The following is a 21,403-nucleotide window of genomic DNA, read 5'->3' as shown; positions in this document are numbered from 1 at the left end:
ACAGATCAAGTTTGAATTTTGGTGGCGTCACTTTTACCGTTAGAGTTATGCCCCTTTACAAATGGAAAAATTGCTGAATTTTTCGTTTCCGTTCTCTAACTTTAGTTTGCCTCAATTAAATGATATGAAACTTATAAACAATGCTTATTACCACAAAACTCAGAACAAGTACAAATTTGGGTAGCATCACTTTTACAGTTCTTGAGTTATGTCCCTTTATAACATTATATGCAAGCGGGGTCATCATCTGTGTCCCATGGACACATTCCCCATTTATTTTTTATTATTTTAAGCAGTAGGTGAACTATTTTTGGTGTATGGAATGTTTATTATGTGTGCATGTCTGTCTGGCAGGGTTTATCTGACCTTGAATTCATTTTCATGATCGATTAGTTGAAGTTAGGTACCGACTGTGCGAGACACTCATCGGTAGTCAAGGTCCATTTGAGTAAGATACTAGAAATACATTTTAACATAATCTATTTCAGCAAGGAATTAAATGTCAAATCTGAACTACTTAAATAGAGAAGCATCTTCCATACCTGACAGCATAAGGTATAGGCACCCGTCTAATGTTGAAAAATGTATGATTCTGTGAGTAACCTGCAAGATGTCTTTTGGCATTTTTTGTTATATATGTATGGATAATAGTTATTTATTCATTTATCTTTAATGTAATACATCTTAAAATTACTGTATAATTAACAAGTATGGATCATACTGTTGCAAGAAACTTTTAAATTAGACAGAAATGTACCACAAAACAATTTTTTTTTATTTCATTTTGTTTAGGTTCTTGAATAAAATTTACTCTCAGATCTGTGTCTTTTTGTTGTGGAGATGTATAAGTACCCTACCTCATCCACTCTGTATTTTTGTTAGATGTATTTCTATTTGTGTCCATCTGATGAGTTAAGCCATTTTCAACTGATTTTCATAGTTTGTTCTTATGTTGTACTGTTACAATACTGTCACAGGTTAAGGAGAGGGTTGGCGCCTTCAAACTAGTGTAACCCCGCCACATTCTGTATGTGCCTGTTACTAGTCAGGAGCCTGTAATTCAGTGGTTGTTGTTTGTTGCTGTGTATCATATTTGTTTTTCGTTAATTATTTTGTACATAAATTAGGCCGTTAGTTTTCTCGTTTGAATTGTTTTACATTTGTCATTTCGGGGAATTTTATAGCTGACTATGTGGTATGGGTTTTGCTCATTGTTGAAGGCTGTACAGTGACCTATAGTTGTTAATTTCTGTGTCATTTGGTCTGTGTGGAGAGTTGTCTCATTGGCAATCATACCACATCTTCTTATTTTTATATTTAGTAGGTTACCAGTTGTGTCTACTTATAATATGAATGTAATGATAAAGAAATTAACAATTATATTATTTTCAAATTTTTATTGCTAAAGCTGCAATAAAATGGAATATTCTCATGTACATCTTTAACAAAGAATATAACCATCATTGGATGATAGTTTTTGTATCCTTAAAATCTTTATAAAGCCTGCTTATAAAATAATGACACTTTTACTAATATCCACTTTTATAATGCAACACTAAATAAAATCTGATTACATTAAATTATCATTTTTTAAATTTTATTCTTCTGTTTAAAAATTGAGAAAATTCTGGAGCTAGATCAACCTAATGTGCTGTACATTTTTCTTTATTGTTCATTTTCAGCATTGTTGGTTAGAGAAAAGAGAGGTGTATGGTTGAAAATCAATTAAAAAATTCTATCTTAGTTTTAATAAAAACAAGATATACTGTAACCAAAGCTCACAAAATGATACCCCTAGCCACCCACTTAAGCAATGACAAAGTCTATGATTTGAGGTGCACAATTGCAGCATATTGTTTTCAAAAGGTTAAGTAAATTCTATTAAGGTGTTTAGGAGGAGTTGCTTATACAAAATGGGTAACCCCAAACATACACACATGTCAAATAATGACAAACTCTATGATTTGTTTGGGAACCCTTAAAATCATTTAGATAAAAAAAAAGGAAGTGCACAATGGTAAAGATTCTGGGAAAGTTTAATTACATTCTAATAAGATGAGAAGCAGATACAAAAGTGTACTGTATGAGATATGAATAAGTTCATGTAATGCCAAAAAGAACCCCAAAAGTCATTTGTATAAAGAAATAAAATAGATGCAAGAAAAACATAATATGAGTAAGACTTTGTGAAAGTTTCACCATAGTCTGCCAAGGGGTTCAGGAGCAGTTGTGGATACAAAAGTTGGATGAAAGGATGGACGGTTGGAATGGACATACTGACGAATTACCAACTTAAGGACAACCCGATGCTATATTACTTGCTTCAATACATATGAATGTTTTAATAATGGATACAAATTCTGGAAATTTTCTTCATTGTAGATATCATGACCTTCATTTATCTTTGCAAACCATGTCCATACATGAATCTAAACTTACTATCCCTAGTTCTTATCCTAACCCGGGTTATCTAAAGTGAGTCAAAGTTATACTGACTTAACAATTACCACTTATCCTTAATCTAAGGTGATGGGTTCCTTAAGATGAAAAGGGCAAAGCTATTATCCTTTTACATGTTCATTTTTATTTCTGTTTAATAAAAAGAAGATCTGAATAAGTGAGATCAATTAAGTAACACTAATGTATTGCAACAAGTGTCCATTGGCTTTTCCATTTTAGGAGTTGAAATACTTTCGTAATTCACTTGATTCTTTCTCCATCGCTTCTTCAGATCTCATGTCAGACTGTAACATGACCTTATCATGCTTTTCAAGCTGTAAATAAATCATTTCAAAGTATTTTTATTGAAGTATTAAACTAAAATGATTATAAGAATTAAATTCCTCAGTATTTCTAAAAGTTTACTAATTATTAATAAATGTGGATAGTGTCCACATGTGGACACAGATGATGCCCCCGGTTGCATATCATATAGTTATAAAGGGACATAACTGAAGAACGGTAAAAGTGACGCTACCCAAATTTGAACTTGATCTGAGTTTTGTGGTAATAAGCATTGTGTATAAATTTCATAACATTTGGTTGAGGCTAACTTAAGTAGAGAACAGAAACTAAAAATTCAGCAATTTTTCTATTTGTAAACACGCATAACTCTAGAACGGTTGTGTATAAGTTTTATAACATTTGGTTGAGACAAACTAAAGTAAGAGAACGGAAACGAAAAATTCAGCAATTTTTATGTTTATAAAGGGACATAACTCAAGAATGGTAAAAGTGTCGCCACCAAATTTCGTACTTAATCTGTATTATGTAGTAATAAGCATTGTGTATAAGTTTCATAACATTTGGTTGAGGCAAACTAAAGTTAGAAAACGGAAACAAAAAATTTGTACTTGATCTTAGTTTTGTGGTAATGAATATTGTGTATAGGTTTCATAATGTTTGGTTGGGGCAAACTTAAGTTACAGAATGGAAACTAAACATTTTGCAATCTTGCGATTTATAAAGGGGCATAACTCAATAATGGTTCAAGTGACACTACCCAAATTCAACTTGATCTGTGTTTTATCAGTGGAAGTCAAAATTAAACATTGCATTGTATAAAGCTTTGATTGTAGTTGATTCAACTATAATCATGGACAAAGGAAGATAACTCCAATTTAAAAATTACTTGATATTTAGAAGAAAATAAAAATTTTGCAATTTTTCCATTTATAAAGGGGCATAACTCTAGAACGGTTAAAGTGACGCCACCAAAATTCAAACTTGATCTGTGTTTCGTGGTAATAAGCATTTTGTATAAGTTTCATAACATTTGGTTGAGGCAAACTTAAGTGAGAGAAACGGAAACCAATTTTGGGACGTACGTACGTACAGACGGACAAGGGTAAAACTTAATGCCCACAACGCTTGGGCGGCGGCATAAAAAATGTTTACATGTTCTGCTGTTGGTCTCATCTTCTGAATTACAATTCAAGTAGTAATCCTAGAGCTTTCTGTATCATGTACGATCAGCTGACCTCAACAATATAATTTTTTTTCTGTATTATATGTTTACTTCACTATGTTTACCCTATATCTTTTGTTTAACATTTGCTTTCATATTGGATTTCGAATTGAAATGTTAAAAATTGTGCCCCATTCAACAACTTAAAACGTACCTCATGATATATATCATCATTTTTTGGTATATCTTGCTCTCTTCTTGGTAGGATGTGAACATGAACATGCTGAAATAAAAAATCAGTTGTATTACACATGTTGAATACAGAGAGTGTGATACACAACAGTATAATTTTTTTCAAATTATTTATAAATCAAGGAAAGAATAGGTGGCTTTTAAGTTTCCTTTCACTGTACTACTTTCTTTGTATCACAAAAAATATTTTGATTTCCTTGTACAAATCTTTAGAAATATAAGGACAAAATATTTAAGGTTCTCAATATAATTTGTTAAAAGTATTACATCTATTAGGTAACTGTAGCAATTACAAAAAATACAGTTGATTATTTAATATCATTGGATGCAATTTCTGAAGCTATACATTAACTGACTGAACTATTTGACTTAAACAAAAAAGTGAATCATAGGGTTTAGTTTGTCTTCAATTTGATATGCATTTTGCAATCTATTGGTCTGTCATATTTTTCAATTAATTTTTCTTTAAAGTTGAAGACACAATTTTATATTTTTACCTATTCATAGATTAAGGTGAATATATTGTTAAGTTACCTTAATTGTTTGTCCAGCATCTTTCCCATCCTGAACAGCAACTGTCAATGATGTCCCATTGAAATGTTTTTTGATTACATTGGATACAGTTTGAACTGTGTTGAACATATCTGATATTTCTGTGGGTGACAAGTCACACAGTCTCTCTGCTGGTCTTAAAGAGGCAATTAGTACATGTACATTGAAGTTAGGGAAAAGGAATTGATAAAGTTAACTTTAAAAAAAAACTGAGTCTCTGAGGTAAAGGAAATCTAAAACTGACAGATTCACAAAAAAGTAAATGATTAAATATCATGAGTAACAATTTTAGGGGTTTGAGGAACATTTAATGTTGTCAGATCACATAAGTTTACAGAATTAACCGCCTGCTAATTTCATGGCTTTCAAGAATTTGTATTTTATTGAAAGCTAAATTTTCTGGGTTTTTCGCTATCAACTATGACTAAATATTAATATTCCAATGAGTACCTTAACTTGAGATTTTATCATCTCTGTCATTATAACTAAAGGTACCTGGAATTTACACTTTATTGACCACTGAATTTTGTGTTTGTGTTTGCTAATGAAAAACATTGAATAAGTCTAAAACTTGAATACATTTTCAGCTGAATTCTCTTAAAATGTTAAAATTCATCTTATCATTGTTTTGTTTATTTGGTAAATCCCATTGTTACTTTTATAATCTCCATGTACTAAGGACTCTGATATCCACTTTATCTATGTTTTTTAAAAAGGATATGACCAGGAAGAACTGGTTTTATATTCACAAAAGCATAACTTAATTTTGTTTTATAGAAAACTTGGTTGTTTTTAATCCAACAATGTCCAAACTGATACTTCTCTTCATTATCAATACAACAGCCTGTACCTGAAAAGAAATCTACTGGTTTAACTAAGTTCCAATGAACATGACTATTTATAGAATATCAAACCTGGTTAAAATAAAGCTTCAATGAGTTATTTGGGTTTATGAAGAAATAAGTGATTTGTCCAAAATGAGACATATCTTATCTCCCCATAGTCAAAACAAGAAGTTTTGTAGTAAAGAAACATAGAAACAAGAAATGAGCTGTAAGATTGAAAGCAAATCTGGTTTTCTTGATTGTGAAGGTTTTAAACCATTGTTGAACTAAATAATAGGGTACCATTGAACAGTTCACAACAGAAAGTGCCATTTTCCAAGCAATCAAGGATTATAATTCCTGAACGACAGAAGTGAAATTGATCCATGTCAATCATGACTTCCATTTTGTGATCAGTAACAAAATATTAAAATTTTAAAAGAATATGTTAAACTGTTCTGAAGTTATTGCACAGAAACAACATGAGTGCCATTTTCCAATCAATCAATCAATCAAGAACTATAACTCCTGAAGGACAAAACTGAAAATCCTCAAAATCCAATTTGACGTCTATTTTGTGACCTGTAACAACATACAGTTAACCATTATGGTGGCCTCTCAGTATCTCAAAAACGATGAGACAGTGATAAAATTTTGAGTTAACCGATGTTTGAGGAAAAATCAACCAAGGGGGAAAACTTGAATTCATGAAGTAAACTAGTCTTGCATATCCTGTTAATCTGATCATACATTGTATACTAGTGGACAATGATCCAAATCACATCTTCACAGAGAAGATGTTTTTGTAGTTTTTAAATGCTACTTTTATTATTTTGCAACTTTTTAAATTTTTTAAGTGTGGAAAGTTGTCTTGATGAAGCCACTTTGTTGTTACATGTACACATATTCTATTACCATATTTTAGTGTCTTACTACTTTTTGTTGCTGTGCTTGTTCATTGAATAATATAAGTTTAATGGTTTGTTACTGACACCCTATGGATCCATAGAGGGTTAGTAAAATTCATAGGTGAGGCTGTAGGCTGAATCCCCTATGGATTTTACTTACCCTCTATGGATACGTATGGGGTCATTAGCGAACTGTATAAAGAATTTATTGCACAGCAGACTTTTTCCTTCCCAAGTTTTTGTTTAAAATGTTAAAAAATAAACAATGAAATACAATAACAATACAGGTAGACATGACATCATGATACCCCTATGAAATCTACTGACCCCTACAGATCCATAAGGGTCACTACCTGACAGCGTTAAACCAATCACATCGTCACCAGTTTACATGAGGTGCAATTATAGTGTCAGATACAGCTTTCCTTAACCAAACTTAATAATTTTTAATAAAAGCTGCCTCTGGAATGTAAATACAGTATATATTATTAGTTTGTTTGAATACTCCATGCTTTATACCCACTCAAAAATAACCATATGCAAATGAGTCACCTTTTTTCACATTTCATGACATAAAATTTAGGACAATCAATTGATGCAAACAATCTGATTATTTTAATTGAGCGTGCAAAAGGTAGACAATACATTTGTTTTACAATCTAATAAAGTTTTATATAAACAAAGTTATTGATTATAGGATGAAGTTGTGAGGATATTTATTATAGCAACGATTTTTGATGGGTGTAAAAAATTAAAACAAAAACAAATTGACATTATTTATCATACTTACCAACTGTGGATTAAGATAGAGTCAAGTGGACTGTAGATTCATTTAGAGTCCAGCAAAATTCCGATTATCAACTCAAGAGTAAATCAATATATATAAAACTTGAAAGGAATTGGTTAAGTTTATAAGTTAAAGCATGGGAACAGCTGGAGCTGCCCAAATCTGTGTGCAAACCCTCAAATCAATAACCAGATTTCTGTCGGACAACTCAGTTAAAAACAAATTGAACAGACCACAATATAGATATTACCCCCATACTTCTTTTTAAATAATGAAGATGTTTTATAATATAGGATCATATAGCAGTGCAAGGTAATAAGTCATCTTATATTCCTGTAAACTTTACATTACTTTTTGATAAATTTTGTATTTCTCCATATAAGTCTGGTCTTCTATGACTCCATATTGGCATATTGGCTCTGACACTTTTGAGATAGGAAAGATCTATTTCTGCTACACAGACATCTGTACCTTCTTTACACTGTGCAATTACTGCTCCCCATGGGTCTACTACCTGATTTGTAAAATATCAATTCTATTTATCGAAAATTCTAAAGTACAAGTTCATTGATCAATGAAGAGTAAGAAAAAAGTGTTTTTTTTTCTATTTAGTCCATCTGCTTAGTCCTTTGGTGGATTTAGAAGGTTAAATCTATCAACCTCTACACAAAATATTATTATGATTTTTTTTCTACTGAGATGTCAGAACAGACTGGTATAACTACATGCAAATGATAATCTTTGCGGTTGTCTTTAGTTATCTTTTAGGGAATTTAGTGTTGAAGCCAGTTTTTTTTTGTAGTCCCATTTAATTTATCCCCCTTTTCAAACTCTGGTTAATTTAGAGCTAGTCATATTGAATAGACAATCTATTATTGGTAAATTCTAATGTTGATCTTCAGATGTCTTTTCAATTTTGACAAAAACTTTTTTTATTGGGTTGCTGTCTCAATGATGTAGTCCAAAATATAATGAAATTCGAAGGGATACTATAGGGACAGTCTCTTGTATTAATCTTAAGTTTATCTTATATGGGGACAGTTTAAAGTCTGATGAGGACAATATGCAAATATTTCATAAAGTTTCTGAATATATAAATAAAACAAAACGTTTTGAAAGTTGACCTTATATATGTTTTTATTAGTTATATAAATTGATGTCAAATCGAGTGGATTGCCTGTAATCGACTATAATCGGACATGTGTGGTGGTTCCAGTGACTGTCAATCAAGAAAGTAAGTTTACTGTTTCGTTGGTTTTTTTATTATTATTTGTTATTTTTTTTTGTTTTTTTTTTTGTATTTATTCAAATTTATTATATGCTACCTTAAACTGAATATACTGTTGGCATGTCATATTGTTTGTTAAATAGATGTTATTTTTTTTTTGGGAGACGGATTTATAAAAGTTTTTCCAAACTTGTTTCCGAATCCCATATTTGAATTACATGTAACATCGTAATACTTTATTGTTTTTTTTAATTTTTCATTAATAAAAACTGTTTAAACTAATGATGTATTCGGCATATATTACTGTTTATTCATATGATACTAGGTATAGTATATCACATCTCCTTTTTAGCTCACCGGGGCCCAAAGGGCCCCATGTGAGCTTATGCCATCACTTGGCGTCCGTCGTCGTCCGTCGTCCGTCGTCGTAAACTATTTCAAAAATCTTCTCCTCTGAAACTACTGGGCCAAATAACTTCAAACTTTAACTAAATGTTCCTTAGGGTATCTAGTTTATAAATTGTATCCGAAGTTTTGATCCATAGACAAACATGGCTGCCATGGCTAAAAATAGAACATAGGGGTCAAATGCAGTTTTTTGCTTATATCTCAAAAACTAAAGCTTTTAGAGCAAATCTGACATGGGGTAAAATTGTTCAATTGGTCAAGATCTATCAGCCCTGAAATTTTCAGACGAATCGAACAACTCATTGTTGGGTTGCTGCCACTTAATTGATAGTTTTAAGGAAATTTTGCAGTTTTTTGTTATTATCTTGAATATTATTATAGATAGATATAAACTGTAAACAGCAATAATGTTCAGCAAAGTAAGATCTACAAAAAAGTTTCTATGACCAAAATTGTCAATCGACTCCTTAAGGAGTTATTGCCCTTTAAAGACAATTTTACACAATTTGTTCATCAAGTTTGCTAACATTTAAAAATCTTCTCCTCTGAAACTACTGGGCCAAATACCTTCAAACTTCATCTAAATGTTCCTTAGGATATCTAGTTTATAAATTGTATCCGAAGTTTTAATCCATAGACAAACATGGCTGCCATGGCTAAAAATAGAACATAGGGGTCAAATGCAGTTTTTGGCTTATATCTCCAAAACTAAAGCTTTTAGAGCAAATCTGACATGGGTTAAATTGTTCAATTGGTCAAGATCTATCAGCCCTGATATTTTCAGACAAATCGAACAACCCATTGTTGGGTTGCTGCCACTAAATTGGTAGTTTTGAGGAAATTTTGCAGTTTTTTGTTGTTATCTTGAATATTATTATAGATAGATATAAACTGTTAACAGCAATAATGTTCAGCAAAGTAAGATCTACAGAAAAGTTAAATGACCAAATTTGTCAATTGACCCCTTAAGGAGTTATTGCCCTTTAAAGACAATTTTACGAAATGTGTTCATCAAGTTTGCTAACATTTAAAAATCTTCTCTTCTGAAAATTTGTGCCTAATACTTCTTAACTTTGAATGAATGTTCCTTTAGGAATCTAGTTTATGAATTGTATCCGAAATTTTGATCCATCAACAAACATGGCCGCCATGGCTAAAAATAGAACATAGTGGTGTAATGCAGTTTTTGGCTTATATCTCAGAAACTAAAGCATTTAGAGCAAATCTCACAAGGAATTAAAATGTTCAAAAGGTCAAGATCTATCAGCCCTGAAATTTTTAGACACACGGAACAACCCATTGTTGGGTTGCTGCCACTAAATTGGTTGTTTTAAGGAAATTTTGCAGTTTTTGGTTATTATCTTGAATATTATTGAAGATAAAGATAAACTGTAAACAGCAAAAATGTTCAGCAAAGTAAGATCTTCAAAAAAGTTTATATGACCAAAATTGTCAATTGACCCCTTAAGGAGTTATTGCCCTTTAAGGACAATTTTACACAAGTTGTTTTATGTTTTTTAACTTTAAAAATCTTCTCAAATGAATCTAGTATAAATTTTGTATTTCATTTCCTTGTACGTCAAGAAACATAGACACTATGGCTAAAATTGAACATATGGGTAAAAAGCAAAAATAATCATTGATGAAAGATTTAAGCAAAAAAAATAAAATGCTTCGCTGGGGCGCAGCTTGATACGACCGCAGAGGTCGAACCCTGAACAGTTGGGGCAAGTATGGACACAACATTCAAGCTTGATACAGCTCTGAATTTGGATTGTTATTAAATATTTGACACAGCATAGGTTTCTGACACAGAAAGAATGTGGTCTAAGAACTTGAATTTTTTTAATTTACCTATTATGGTCCAATGTCCAAAATCAAAATACATGGTTAGATTCAGCATATCAAAGAACCCCATATATTCAATTTTTGTTAAAATCAAACAAAGTTTAATTTTGGACCCCAACTTGGACAAACTTGAAAACTGGGCCCATAATCAAAAATCTAAACACATGTTTAGATTCAGCATATCAAAGAACCCCAAGAATTCAATTTTTGCTAAAATCAAACTAAGTTTAATTTTGGACCCTTTGGACCTTAATGTAGACCAATTTAAAAAACAGGACTTAAAATTAAAAATCTAAATACATGGTTAGATTTGGAATATCAAAGAACCCCAATAATTCAATTTTTGATGAAATCAAACAAAGTTTAATTTTGGAACCTTTTGACCTCAATATGAACCAATTTGATAGCGGGGCCCACAAATAAAAAATTCTAAATTCATGGTTAGATTCAGCATATCAAAGAACCCCATATATTCAATTTTTGTTGAAATAAAAAAAAGTTTAATTTTGGACCCCAACTTGGACCAACTTGAAAACTGGGCCCATAATCAAAAATCTAAACACATGTTTAGATTCAGCATATCAAAGAACCCCAAGAATTCAATTTTTGTTAAAATCAAACTAAGTTTAATTTTGGACCCTTTGGACCTCAATGAAGACCAATTTAAAAAACGGAACCCAAATTAAAAATCTAAAAACACGGTTAGATTTGGCATATCAAAGAACCCCAATAATTCAATTTTCGATGAAATCAAACAAAGTTTAATTTTGGACCCTTTTGACCTCAATATGAACCAATTTGATAGCGGGGCCTACAAATAAAATATCTAAATACATGGTTAGATTCAGCATATCAAAGAACCTCATATATTCAATTTTTGTTGAAATCAAACAAAGTTTAATTTTGGACCCCAATTTGGACCAACTTGAAAACTGGGCCCATAATCAAAAATCTAAATACATGTTTAGATTCAGCATATCAAAGAACCCCATATATTCAATTTTTGTTGAAATCAAACAAAGTTTAAATACTGGACCCTATCTTGGACCAACTTGAAAACTGGGCCCATAATCAAAAATCTAAACACATGTTTAGATTCAGCAAATCAAAGAACCCCAAGAATTAAATTTTTGTCAAAATCAAACTAAGTTTAATTTTGGACCCTTTGGACCTCAATGTAGACCAATTTAAAAAACAGGACCCAAAATTAAAAACCTAAATACACGGTTAGATTTGGAATATCAAAGAACCCCAATAATTCAATTTTAGATGAAATCAAACAAAGTTTAATTTTGGACCCTTTTGACCTCAATATGAACCAATTAGATAACGGGGTCCACAAATAAAAAATCTAAATACATGGTTAGATTCAGCATATCAAAGAACCCCATATATTCAATTTTTGTTGAAATCAAACAAAGTTTAATTTTGGACCCCAATTTGGACCAACTTGAAAACTGGGCCAAAAATCAAAAATCTAAATACATGGTTAGATTCAGCATATCAAAGAACCTCATATATTCAATTTTTGCTAAAATCAAACAAAGTTTAATTTTGGACCCTTTGGACATTAATGTAGACCAATTTGAAAACTGGACCCAAAATTAAAAATCTAAATACACTGTTAGATTCGGCATAACAAATAAATAAATGTGATCAAAGATTTTACAAATCTAATGCGCCATACTGTGCAATTAAAGATTACTTCTTGAAATTTTTCAATATTTGAAATTTGAAAAAAAAATAATATTTGAAGAATCATTCTTTTTAATTTCTGAAATCTGAAATGAGAAAAAATTGGCCCCCCACAATTTCTTTTTATCCCCCCCCCCCCCCTTTTTCCCCCAAAAAAATTCTTTCCCTCAAGATATGGTCATAATCTCAATTCAAATTTCCAATAATAGAATTAATAAAAATATAGTGTCAAATCTTTCATATGGATTTTTTTGTAAAAAAAAAAGATGAAAACATTTGCAGATATTTTTACTGGTCTTCCTTTATAAATATGCATTTCTTTAAACATAATTTAAAAGCAGTGTAAGGGAAGTAATCAAAACGTTGTATTTGGATTACCTCCCTTACACTGTTTTAGATTATCTTTATTGTTCATTAACCATTACTTTATACATAATTTAAAAGCAGTGTAAGGGAGATAATTTCAATGATGTATTTGATTTATCTCCCTTACACTGCTTTAAATTATGTTTTGTACTAAAGTATTTGTCCATTAACCAGGACAACCTTGTTTTTCCCCCTTTTTTGCCCGTAATTCCTAAACGGTTTGAGCCATAACCCCCCAAAGCAAATCCTAACCATCCCTTTGTGGTATGGAAACTTGTAGTATAATTTCAGAGAGATCCATACACCGTTCCACAGTTATTGTCTGGAAACTAGAAAATGCTCATTTTTGGCCCCTTTTTGGCCCCTAATTCCTTAACTGTTGGTACCATAACCCCCAAAATCAATCCCAACCTTCCTTTTGTGGTATTTAACTTTATGGTCAAATTTCAAAAAGATCCATTCACTTAAACTAAAGTTAGAGTGCGAAAACCAATATGTATTCGGACGCCAACGTCATACCAATATACGACCACAAAATTTTTTTGCGGTCGTATAATAACAGGTGAGCGATTCAGGCTCTTGAGAGCCTCTTGTTTACATAGATAAATTACCATAGCATGACCATAGGATTGTCTTTTTTCATTATGTTTACCAGTCTGAGCTGCTGCTACCACATAACACTGTGTCTCTATAGCTTTACTTCGTAGTAAAACCTAAAACATATCATGTTAATTACCATAGAACCACATTGACTTGTTTTTAAAAAACCTCTTTTAAAAAAAAAAAACACTTTCAAAGACAAATTAAATCTTTTACCTTTGTTTTTTCATCTGAAAAGATATAAAATTTGAAGAAAATTGCTTAGTCCTATAACTGTCACATAAGATTTTGCCTTTTGCTTCCTTTACAATTTTAGGTGTTTTGTCACTGTACAATCAAAGGAGTAGATGAGTAAATTGATGCGATAAAAGTTTATAAATATATATGTATTATCTATACAGATCATTTCAGCTGATCAACTTCTTGATTGACAATTTCAAATATAACTCATTATTGTTGTTAACAATCAGATATTGAATTCAAATGTTTTTTTTTTTATTAAGTTACTTTGCATTTACCAACCCATAATTATAATGTGGTACATGTAGTAAGGGTATGAATGAGAAAGCAGAACAGAACTTTTTTTCAAAACAAATATGTAAATGGCGAAGACAAACTTCAACTACTGTATCAAAATTACAGAATCAATAATTAATCTGGAAAAATAAAATGGAAAAAAAATATAAATAATTCTATGTTCTGTTGTTTGTCTACAAAAATATGAAATATGTTCAAGCTTTTCTGTGCTCTCTCTGTTTTTTCAAAAAAACATTTCATGTTGCACTCTCTCTTATCTTAAATTTTTTACCCCACCTGATGAAGGAAATTAAGTTAAAATTTCTTAATTTGATTTACCCTCTTCCTATTTCATGTATTTGTTTTGTGTCTAAAACAAACTACTGTACATTCATTTTCTTGGGTATTGATAATATATTGTATTTTCATGGATAATTAATTTCAAGGTTTTCTACAAACAAGCTTACACGAAAGAAATCCAAAGAAATAGTTTAATAATAGTACTTATCCTTCAAATTATAATGATTCAAATGTTTCTACATGAACTGTAAAATAATTGTATTCAAGTTACTTGTGTAATTGAAGTTGAAGTTTCTTTGTATATTTTTCTCATTGATGGTATCTACACAGTTTGTGTGTAAATCTTAATAACCAATAAGTTATCCTTGTTGGAACTGTGAATGCTGATTAATACATTAGTATTACCAACTCACATGTGAGTTATCCTTGTGGGGATTGATTTATGTTTCAGTAACCATTGCCTGCCTCCAAGTGAGCCCTCCCTGTGTTGACTGTGAAATCTGAGGGATATATCATTATTACCTTCTTTCCAGTGAGCCATCCCTGTTGGAACTGTGAATGCTAAGGGATGCTCGGTATCACCTTCTTTTCAGTGAGCCATCCCTGTTGGGACTGTGAATGCTAAGGGATGCTTCGGTATCACCTTCTTTCCAGTGAGCCATCCCTGTTGGGACTGTGAATGCTGAGGGATACTTCATTATTACCTACTTCCCAGTGAGCCATCCCTGTTGGGACTGTGAATGCTAAAGGATACTTCCTTATTATCTACTTCTGAGTGAGCCATCCCTGTTGGGACTGTGAATGCTAAGGGACACTTTATTATTACCTACTTCCCAGTTAGCCATCCCTGTTGGGACTGTGAATGCTAAGGGATACTTCATTATAACCTACTTCCCAGTTAGCCATCCCTGTTGGGACTGTGAATGCTAAGGGATACTTCATTATTACCTACTTCCCAGTGAGCCATCCTTGTTGGGACTGTGAATGCTAAGGGATACTTCCTTATTATCTACTTCTGAGTGAGCCATCCCTGTTGGGACTGTGAATGCTAAGGGATACTTCATTATTACTTACTTCCCAGTTAGCCATCCCTGTTGGGACTGTGAATGCTAAGAGATACTTCATTATTACCTACTTCCCAGTTAGCCATCCCTGTTGGGACTGTGAATGCTAAGAGATACTTCATTATTACCTACTTCCCAGTGAGCCATCCCTGTTGGGACTGTGAATGCTAAGAGATACTTCATTATTACCTACTTCCCAGTGAGCCATCCCTGTTGGGACTGTGAATGCTAAGGGATACTTCATTATTACCTACTTCCCAGTTAGCCATCCCTGTTGGGACTGTGAATGCTAAGGGATACTTCATTATTACCTACTTCCCAGTGAGCCATCCCTGTTGGGACTGTGAATGCTAAGGGATACTTCATTATTACCTACTTCCCAGTGAGCCATCCCTGTTGGGACTGTGAATGCTGAGGGATATGTTAGTATATCTGCTCCTTCTTTAGCTAAAGCTGTAGACATTTCTGGAAATCTTAAATCATAACACTTATTGAATTAAGGAAAACATTTATGTCGACATTTCCTATAAAAGTCTAGAGTCTAGAGGTAGCCCATATTATTGTCTGTTAACTTGTTATTGTTAGGATTATATAGTCCTTATTTTGACAAATGACAGAAATTGCAGGTAGACTGAATTATGTTTATATGTAAAATAATTACATTTGCAAATGTTCTTCAAAGATTAATATAACCCTTATTAATAAAGAACATTAGACATTTCTGGTTTAATTTACAAACTGCAAGGGGCTGTCTCAATTTGTCCTTAGTGAATAACTATTAAGACAAAGACCAGTAATCAAGAGATATATGTCCTTGATTACTAGAACTGCAAGAAAGTTGATTTTAATCTAACAATATATTATATAAATTTGGTTTAAAATACCATTTAAAATGGCATAATGAATTTGAAGAATGTTCAGAAACTGACATAAAGTCCTCTAAAATAGACCAACAAACTTGGCCTTATCATACATCTTCATATACTAGATAGAAAAGATACAATAGAGAGTCCAACTTTCCCAACAGGTGTTTCCACTGGTGATACCATTGTGTCCCCAGGAACAGTATAATCACTCTCACATAGTCTAACCTTCCCTGGTATGTCAAGGTCAAATAAATGAGTTTTATTGTAGGTAGATTTTATCTCACCATTGTTATCTATCATCACATGTGTGTTCAGCACTCTTTTCTCATCTTTAACCTGAAATATTGATGTATAAAAATAAAACTGAAAAACTGAGAAAATTTTTTACTTCTTAAATGCAATACCAGGTAAAACAAACTTCTTTTTATGTGTTTTTTGCTGTGCATGTACTTATTTTGTGTCATGGATGGATACCCCATATCCTTTGTTTTTCTATTAATTCTACAAATTCAATCATATAGTGTATTGTTTATCTACTGACTGATTATATGACATCTTTATATTCAAAATCTTTTAAACAAGGAATTATTTGAAACTAAAAAACTTTGGAAGAAATCTTGGATATAGATATAGTTTATTTTTGAACTAGTAAAGGGCTATTACTCTGGTGACAGATGTATTGATTTATTCCTGAAATTTCAAAGGAGTGCTGTCTCATGTGCATCCTCCTGAAACCCCTTCTATATGCTGTAGGGATGCATACATTGTGTTTTAGGTGTATTCTCTCTCTTATTTGCCAGTTTTCATGAGATAATTATTCTTAGTTTAAGTCATACTTTTTTTTATCATACTATATCTATAAGTTCTGAGGCAAGAATTAGAACATTCAACCTAACCAAGATAAAAAGTTTGCCCTGATGTTGCCACCAACATCCCCCCCCCCCACATCCCCAACAAAAAAGAAATCCTACTACTTATTACAGATATACAATCTCAAACAACTTTAAAACTTATGTCAATTAAGCATGAAATATAACTAAGTAACTGTGTCCAACTTTACCCCCAATGCTGACCTACTCCCCATATGTATATTTACTCAAGTTATGATGATCCTATTAATTACAGTTATCAGGATATCAGCTCAGGCATTAAAACTTAACCATAGTCAATGAGTCTTGAAGTATATTTAAAATAAACTAAAAAGGTGGACATTTGGTAAAAAGCTCATGAAACTTCTTGTTTACCTTCTGGTGGGGTCCCCCAACTGGTATAAAGTTAGTTAACCTTCTGGTGGAATCCCCAAACTAGTATAAAGTTAGTTTACCATCTTGTGGAATCCCCAAATTGACATCAAGTTAGTTTACCTTCTGTTGGAATCCCCCAACTGATATAAAGTTTGTTTACCTTCTGGTGGAATCCCCAAACTAGTATAAAGTTAGTTTACCATCTTGTGGAATCCCCAAATTGACATCAAGTTAGTTTACCTTCTGGTGGAATCCCCCAACTGATATAAAGTTTGTTTACCTTCTGGTGGAATCCCCAAACTAGTATAAAGTTAGTTTACCATCTTGTGGAATCCCCAAATTGACATCAAGTTAGTTTACCTTCTGGTGGAATCCCCCAACTGATATAAAGTTTGTTTACCTTCTGGTGGAATCCCCAAACTATTATAAAGTTAGTTAACCATCTTGTGGAATCCCCAAATTGACATCAAGTTAGTTTACCTTCTGGTGGAATCTCCCAACTGATATAAATTGTGTTTACCTTCTGGTGGAATCTCCCAACTGATATCAATTTTGATTACCTTCTGGTGGAATCCCCCAACAGATATCCATACTCCTAGCTGCTTTGCTAAATCTTGATATTTGGATATAGTTATACCATCAAGATCCTCTGCCATGTCTATACTCTGTTGTTTAGATTCGCCAATATAATCTACTGCTTCTGGTAAAAATATAACCTAAAATCAAAGAAACATTATATCTATCCAATAGATGTGTTGTTGATTTTTTTTTTGTGTTGCTGAGTGTCTTCCTCGTTAAAGTACATCTCATGTCCCCTTTTACAACATGTATTTATACTTAAGTGTGGTGGCATTCATTTTGCCTAATCTTAAGCTTTTTGTGTTCTGTGGACTGTTCTTAACCTTTTGGCTATGGTGTTCAGTTCTGTTTTTCTTGAACTATGATTTCTGATTGTCCTTTTGGTACCATCATTGGTATCTTTTTCTTCTTTTCTTATACAGTCAATCTCATAATGGTTATGGTTTATCAATACTGAAGCAAATGAATGATTTTAAATTGCAGTATAATTTCCACCAAACATGTAAGCCTGTAGCAGCATGTTGTGCACTCTTTTTAATAGTACTTTAAGACAGGTTTTGTAGTGCTAACTTAGATCCATTGTTTCTCAAGTACAAAACTGTACAAACTTTGAAGTATTGCCTTTAAAGCCATCAAAACAAAAAAAATCTTATTTTATTCCTAAATACAAACCTTTGCACCTTTGTTCTTTGCCCTTTCTATCAAACTTCTAGAAATCTGGAAATTTTTGTCTTTATCCACTGTACAGGTCAATTGACATACTCCAATGATAGGATTAGGCTGTTCTAGGTTTCTGGCATTATTGGCAGACATTGTTGTTAGGTATTTATAACGAGCAAATGTCAAACTTTGAGATCTCCACAATGTTCTTATACTATGATAAATAATCTTCATCTGCGGTACATCTACTATAAAACATAAACTGCTCTAAAGACAGACTATCTAAATTTATCATATGCAATTATTTAACATAAAGATAAGCATGATAAGTATATTAAGATAAAACTGTGAAAGGATTTAAAAATAGAAAGTAAGAAACACAACTGAAATTCAGTAAAAATTAATCATAGTCTTGCACTTGATTTTTCTAAAATAAGTGTAAATAAAGGCAATATCTTTAACAAGGATTTATATAAAAATCTTTTGTTTTAACGACTCCTCCTGAATCTACTGTCATGCATTCCTACTTTTTAGTTAGATTGTGAACACAATTGGAATGAAGTGTTGGTAATATATATATTTATAAGGTGTTATTTAATTCCAAAATTCCTAAATACATTTTACCTCATCGTCATTTAAGAGTCATGAACTCCAGTAATTACCACTCACATATATAAGGTTTCATCAATCCAATTGGGTTGGGGAGACTTATGTAAAATGTACCTTAACCGGAGACTTAAAATTATACAATTTTCATGATATTGGTATTTATATAACTCTGCCTAAATGCATTCATCCCTGCTGAAAATCTGGACAACATTATTGCTTTCACAAACATGGCAAAGAGATCATTAAACCAACTGGTTAAAACATTTCTTTACTATGCAAATAATAATAAATAATTGAACAGTACCTAATTTTGGGTATTATCGTCATTAAAACAAGCAATATAAACTTTCTAAAATAATATTATCATCTTAATGTATAGTTTTTTAGTGGTTGAACATATTATAGACCTTGTAGCTATTTGGGATTCTGCAACATTTTACTATCCATTGTATTGTCATACATAAAAACAAAAAAAATATTTTGCTCTACAGCGTCAGTCTATTTCTCTTGTAACATCGAAATTTAAGGCAACATGAGACATCTGCAATATTAAGTTATCGCCAACATGAAGAAAAGTGTTTATCTGGGCTAAAATATCTAAACCTTGGGTGTGTTTTTTGTTCTTGGCCGTGAGCCAGAAGAGGTTTGCATTGAGAAGATCTTCTGGCTCTCTTCTACCTCTTCCTTTTAAAAAGGTAGTTTAGACGACAGAGGCACATAACAAACATGGCGTTGTTTAGTCTAAATGACATTAATAAATATATGAATGCAGATATAATAGAATATGAGCTGAGTGATAAACTTTTTTATGGTATTGCAGCCTTAGAGGACATCCCTGATAAGCTGTCTAAATATAAGAACCACACGGACAATAACAGCAAGAGGACGACTATTTGATATTCTTGGGTGGGGAGGGGGACAGGAAAATTTTTAGCAGATTTATTATTTATTTTAATCTGTCGCTAATATTAGTAATAATGTCCATTTTTCAGCTCTTACCTGTTACCAGGCCACCATATTCATATTCAAAATCCTCCTGTCCCCAACCCAACCCCAAAACAATAAATATCAAATGGTTTTTCCCTTATTTAACACAAACCAGTAGACTGCGTACTCTAATTAGTGTTCTACTCAGCCAGGAGACAGAAACCAGTGCAGAAACAGAAAGTGAAAGTTGGCAAATAGTGAAAATACCGGATGTTACACAATAATAACGAAATCGGAAACGGTGTATGCTGGTTAGGTTCGGGTTTGGGTTGTGCAAGCAATTTCTCTTCAGAACTGTTACAACCAATTGAACTGTATATATATAAGCAAAAATCAGTTTAAATAAGAATGGATGGAACTGGTTCACATGTATGTCCACAAAAGACAAGTTTGAAAGATATTAACAAGTCAGTAATGATAAATACAACTACAATAATAATAACGATGATAATTAATAAATTCTTTATTTAACGAAGGTATCTCATTTAACAATGACATGTTGATCTTCCCTAAGGCCTTCAAAAAACAATCCAAGTGCTTCAAAGTGATGAAATGTGTTTTAACTGTATAAAGAAACTGAAAAGATTCGTTTTAGAAATTTTCAAGAAACTAAGATTCCAACTCCCGTAGACAAAGTTTACGTTCGATTAATTTGACTATATGTCGCCTTTGTTCGTTTAGCTCCTCACATAACGTTTTTTGAGCTACCCGAGGAAGGAAAATTCAGAACAGAGCTTCAGATGTGAACAATTTATCAACAGCGGGGTTTTCTTCAATTAAGAACATTCTATTGCAATTACTGATTTACAGAGATTGAAAATCCTGCTACTTCCCATGTCCATGTATCTAAAACAAATTTCGAAGTAAGAGACCAAACTATTTATTTATGAAAAAATCAATATTGACATTTTTCTTCTATCACAATTTTAATTTAGTGTTCACTTTTAGTGGTTCAAATGGGAGCGACCAAAGAAAATGATGGAGGTAAATCAAATACTGACATCTGGAACTAATTCATCTATTGGTTTAAGCTGACATTGAGTAAAACTCTAGTCATTTTCTGCATCAGATCACCCAAATCATCAAAATCTTATTGCATGGAGTCACATGTTGAAATGCATTAATTTATTTGTTGACAACTTCTGATCAGTGACACTGACTTTTCGTCAGAAGTGTAAATAGTATATCAACTTTAAAAATGCC

At 32.1% G+C, this 21,403-nt stretch overlaps 1 protein-coding gene across 2 annotated transcripts; it reads right to left on the bottom strand.

Moving 5' to 3' along the window:
• Positions 1 to 1,382: 1,382 nt before the first annotated feature.
• LOC127726466 (deaminated glutathione amidase-like) lies at positions 1,383 to 20,430 on the bottom strand. Of its 2 annotated transcripts, XM_052233851.1 has the most exons (11): positions 20,313 to 20,430; positions 18,617 to 18,852; positions 17,926 to 18,081; positions 16,257 to 16,457; positions 15,632 to 15,742; positions 13,387 to 13,488; positions 7,582 to 7,744; positions 5,433 to 5,561; positions 4,694 to 4,869; positions 4,122 to 4,190; positions 1,383 to 2,774 (listed from the first exon to the last, which is right to left on the bottom strand). In XM_052233851.1, exons 2-11 carry the CDS (start codon positions 18,836 to 18,838, stop codon positions 2,676 to 2,678), a joined length of 1,428 nt encoding a protein of 475 aa, XP_052089811.1. In that variant the 5' UTR covers positions 18,839 to 18,852; positions 20,313 to 20,430; the 3' UTR covers positions 1,383 to 2,675. The 2 variants fall into 2 exon arrangements, with proteins under 2 accessions (XP_052089811.1, XP_052089807.1); XM_052233847.1 differs by lacking the exons at positions 1,383 to 2,774; positions 4,122 to 4,190; positions 4,694 to 4,869; positions 20,313 to 20,430 and adding an exon at positions 20,213 to 20,269 and having other exon boundaries at positions 5,321 to 5,561.
• Positions 20,431 to 21,403: the final 973 nt, after the last annotated feature.

The sequence above is a fragment of the Mytilus californianus genome, unplaced genomic scaffold (assembly GCF_021869535.1).
Source record: "Mytilus californianus isolate M0D057914Y unplaced genomic scaffold, xbMytCali1.0.p SCAF_1, whole genome shotgun sequence".
Lineage (NCBI taxonomy): Eukaryota > Metazoa > Mollusca > Bivalvia > Mytilida > Mytilidae > Mytilus > Mytilus californianus.
The sequence above is the reverse complement of the archived record's forward strand: the minus strand, read 5'-3'. Positions and strand labels throughout refer to the sequence as shown.

Bases quoted from the DNA above. Each gene is read 5' to 3' on its own strand.
- LOC127726466 (XM_052233851.1), bottom strand. From the start codon at position 18,838: ATGAAGATTATTTATCATAGTATAAGAACATTGTGGAGATCTCAAAGT. The intron at 16,458-17,925 runs GTAATCAAAATT...TCAATATTTCAG, and splicing joins TTGGGGGATTCCACCAGAAG to GTTAAAGATGAGAAAAGAGT. The intron at 4,191-4,693 runs GTAACTTAACAA...TTTTTATTTCAG, and splicing joins ATGCTGGACAAACAATTAAG to CATGTTCATGTTCACATCCT.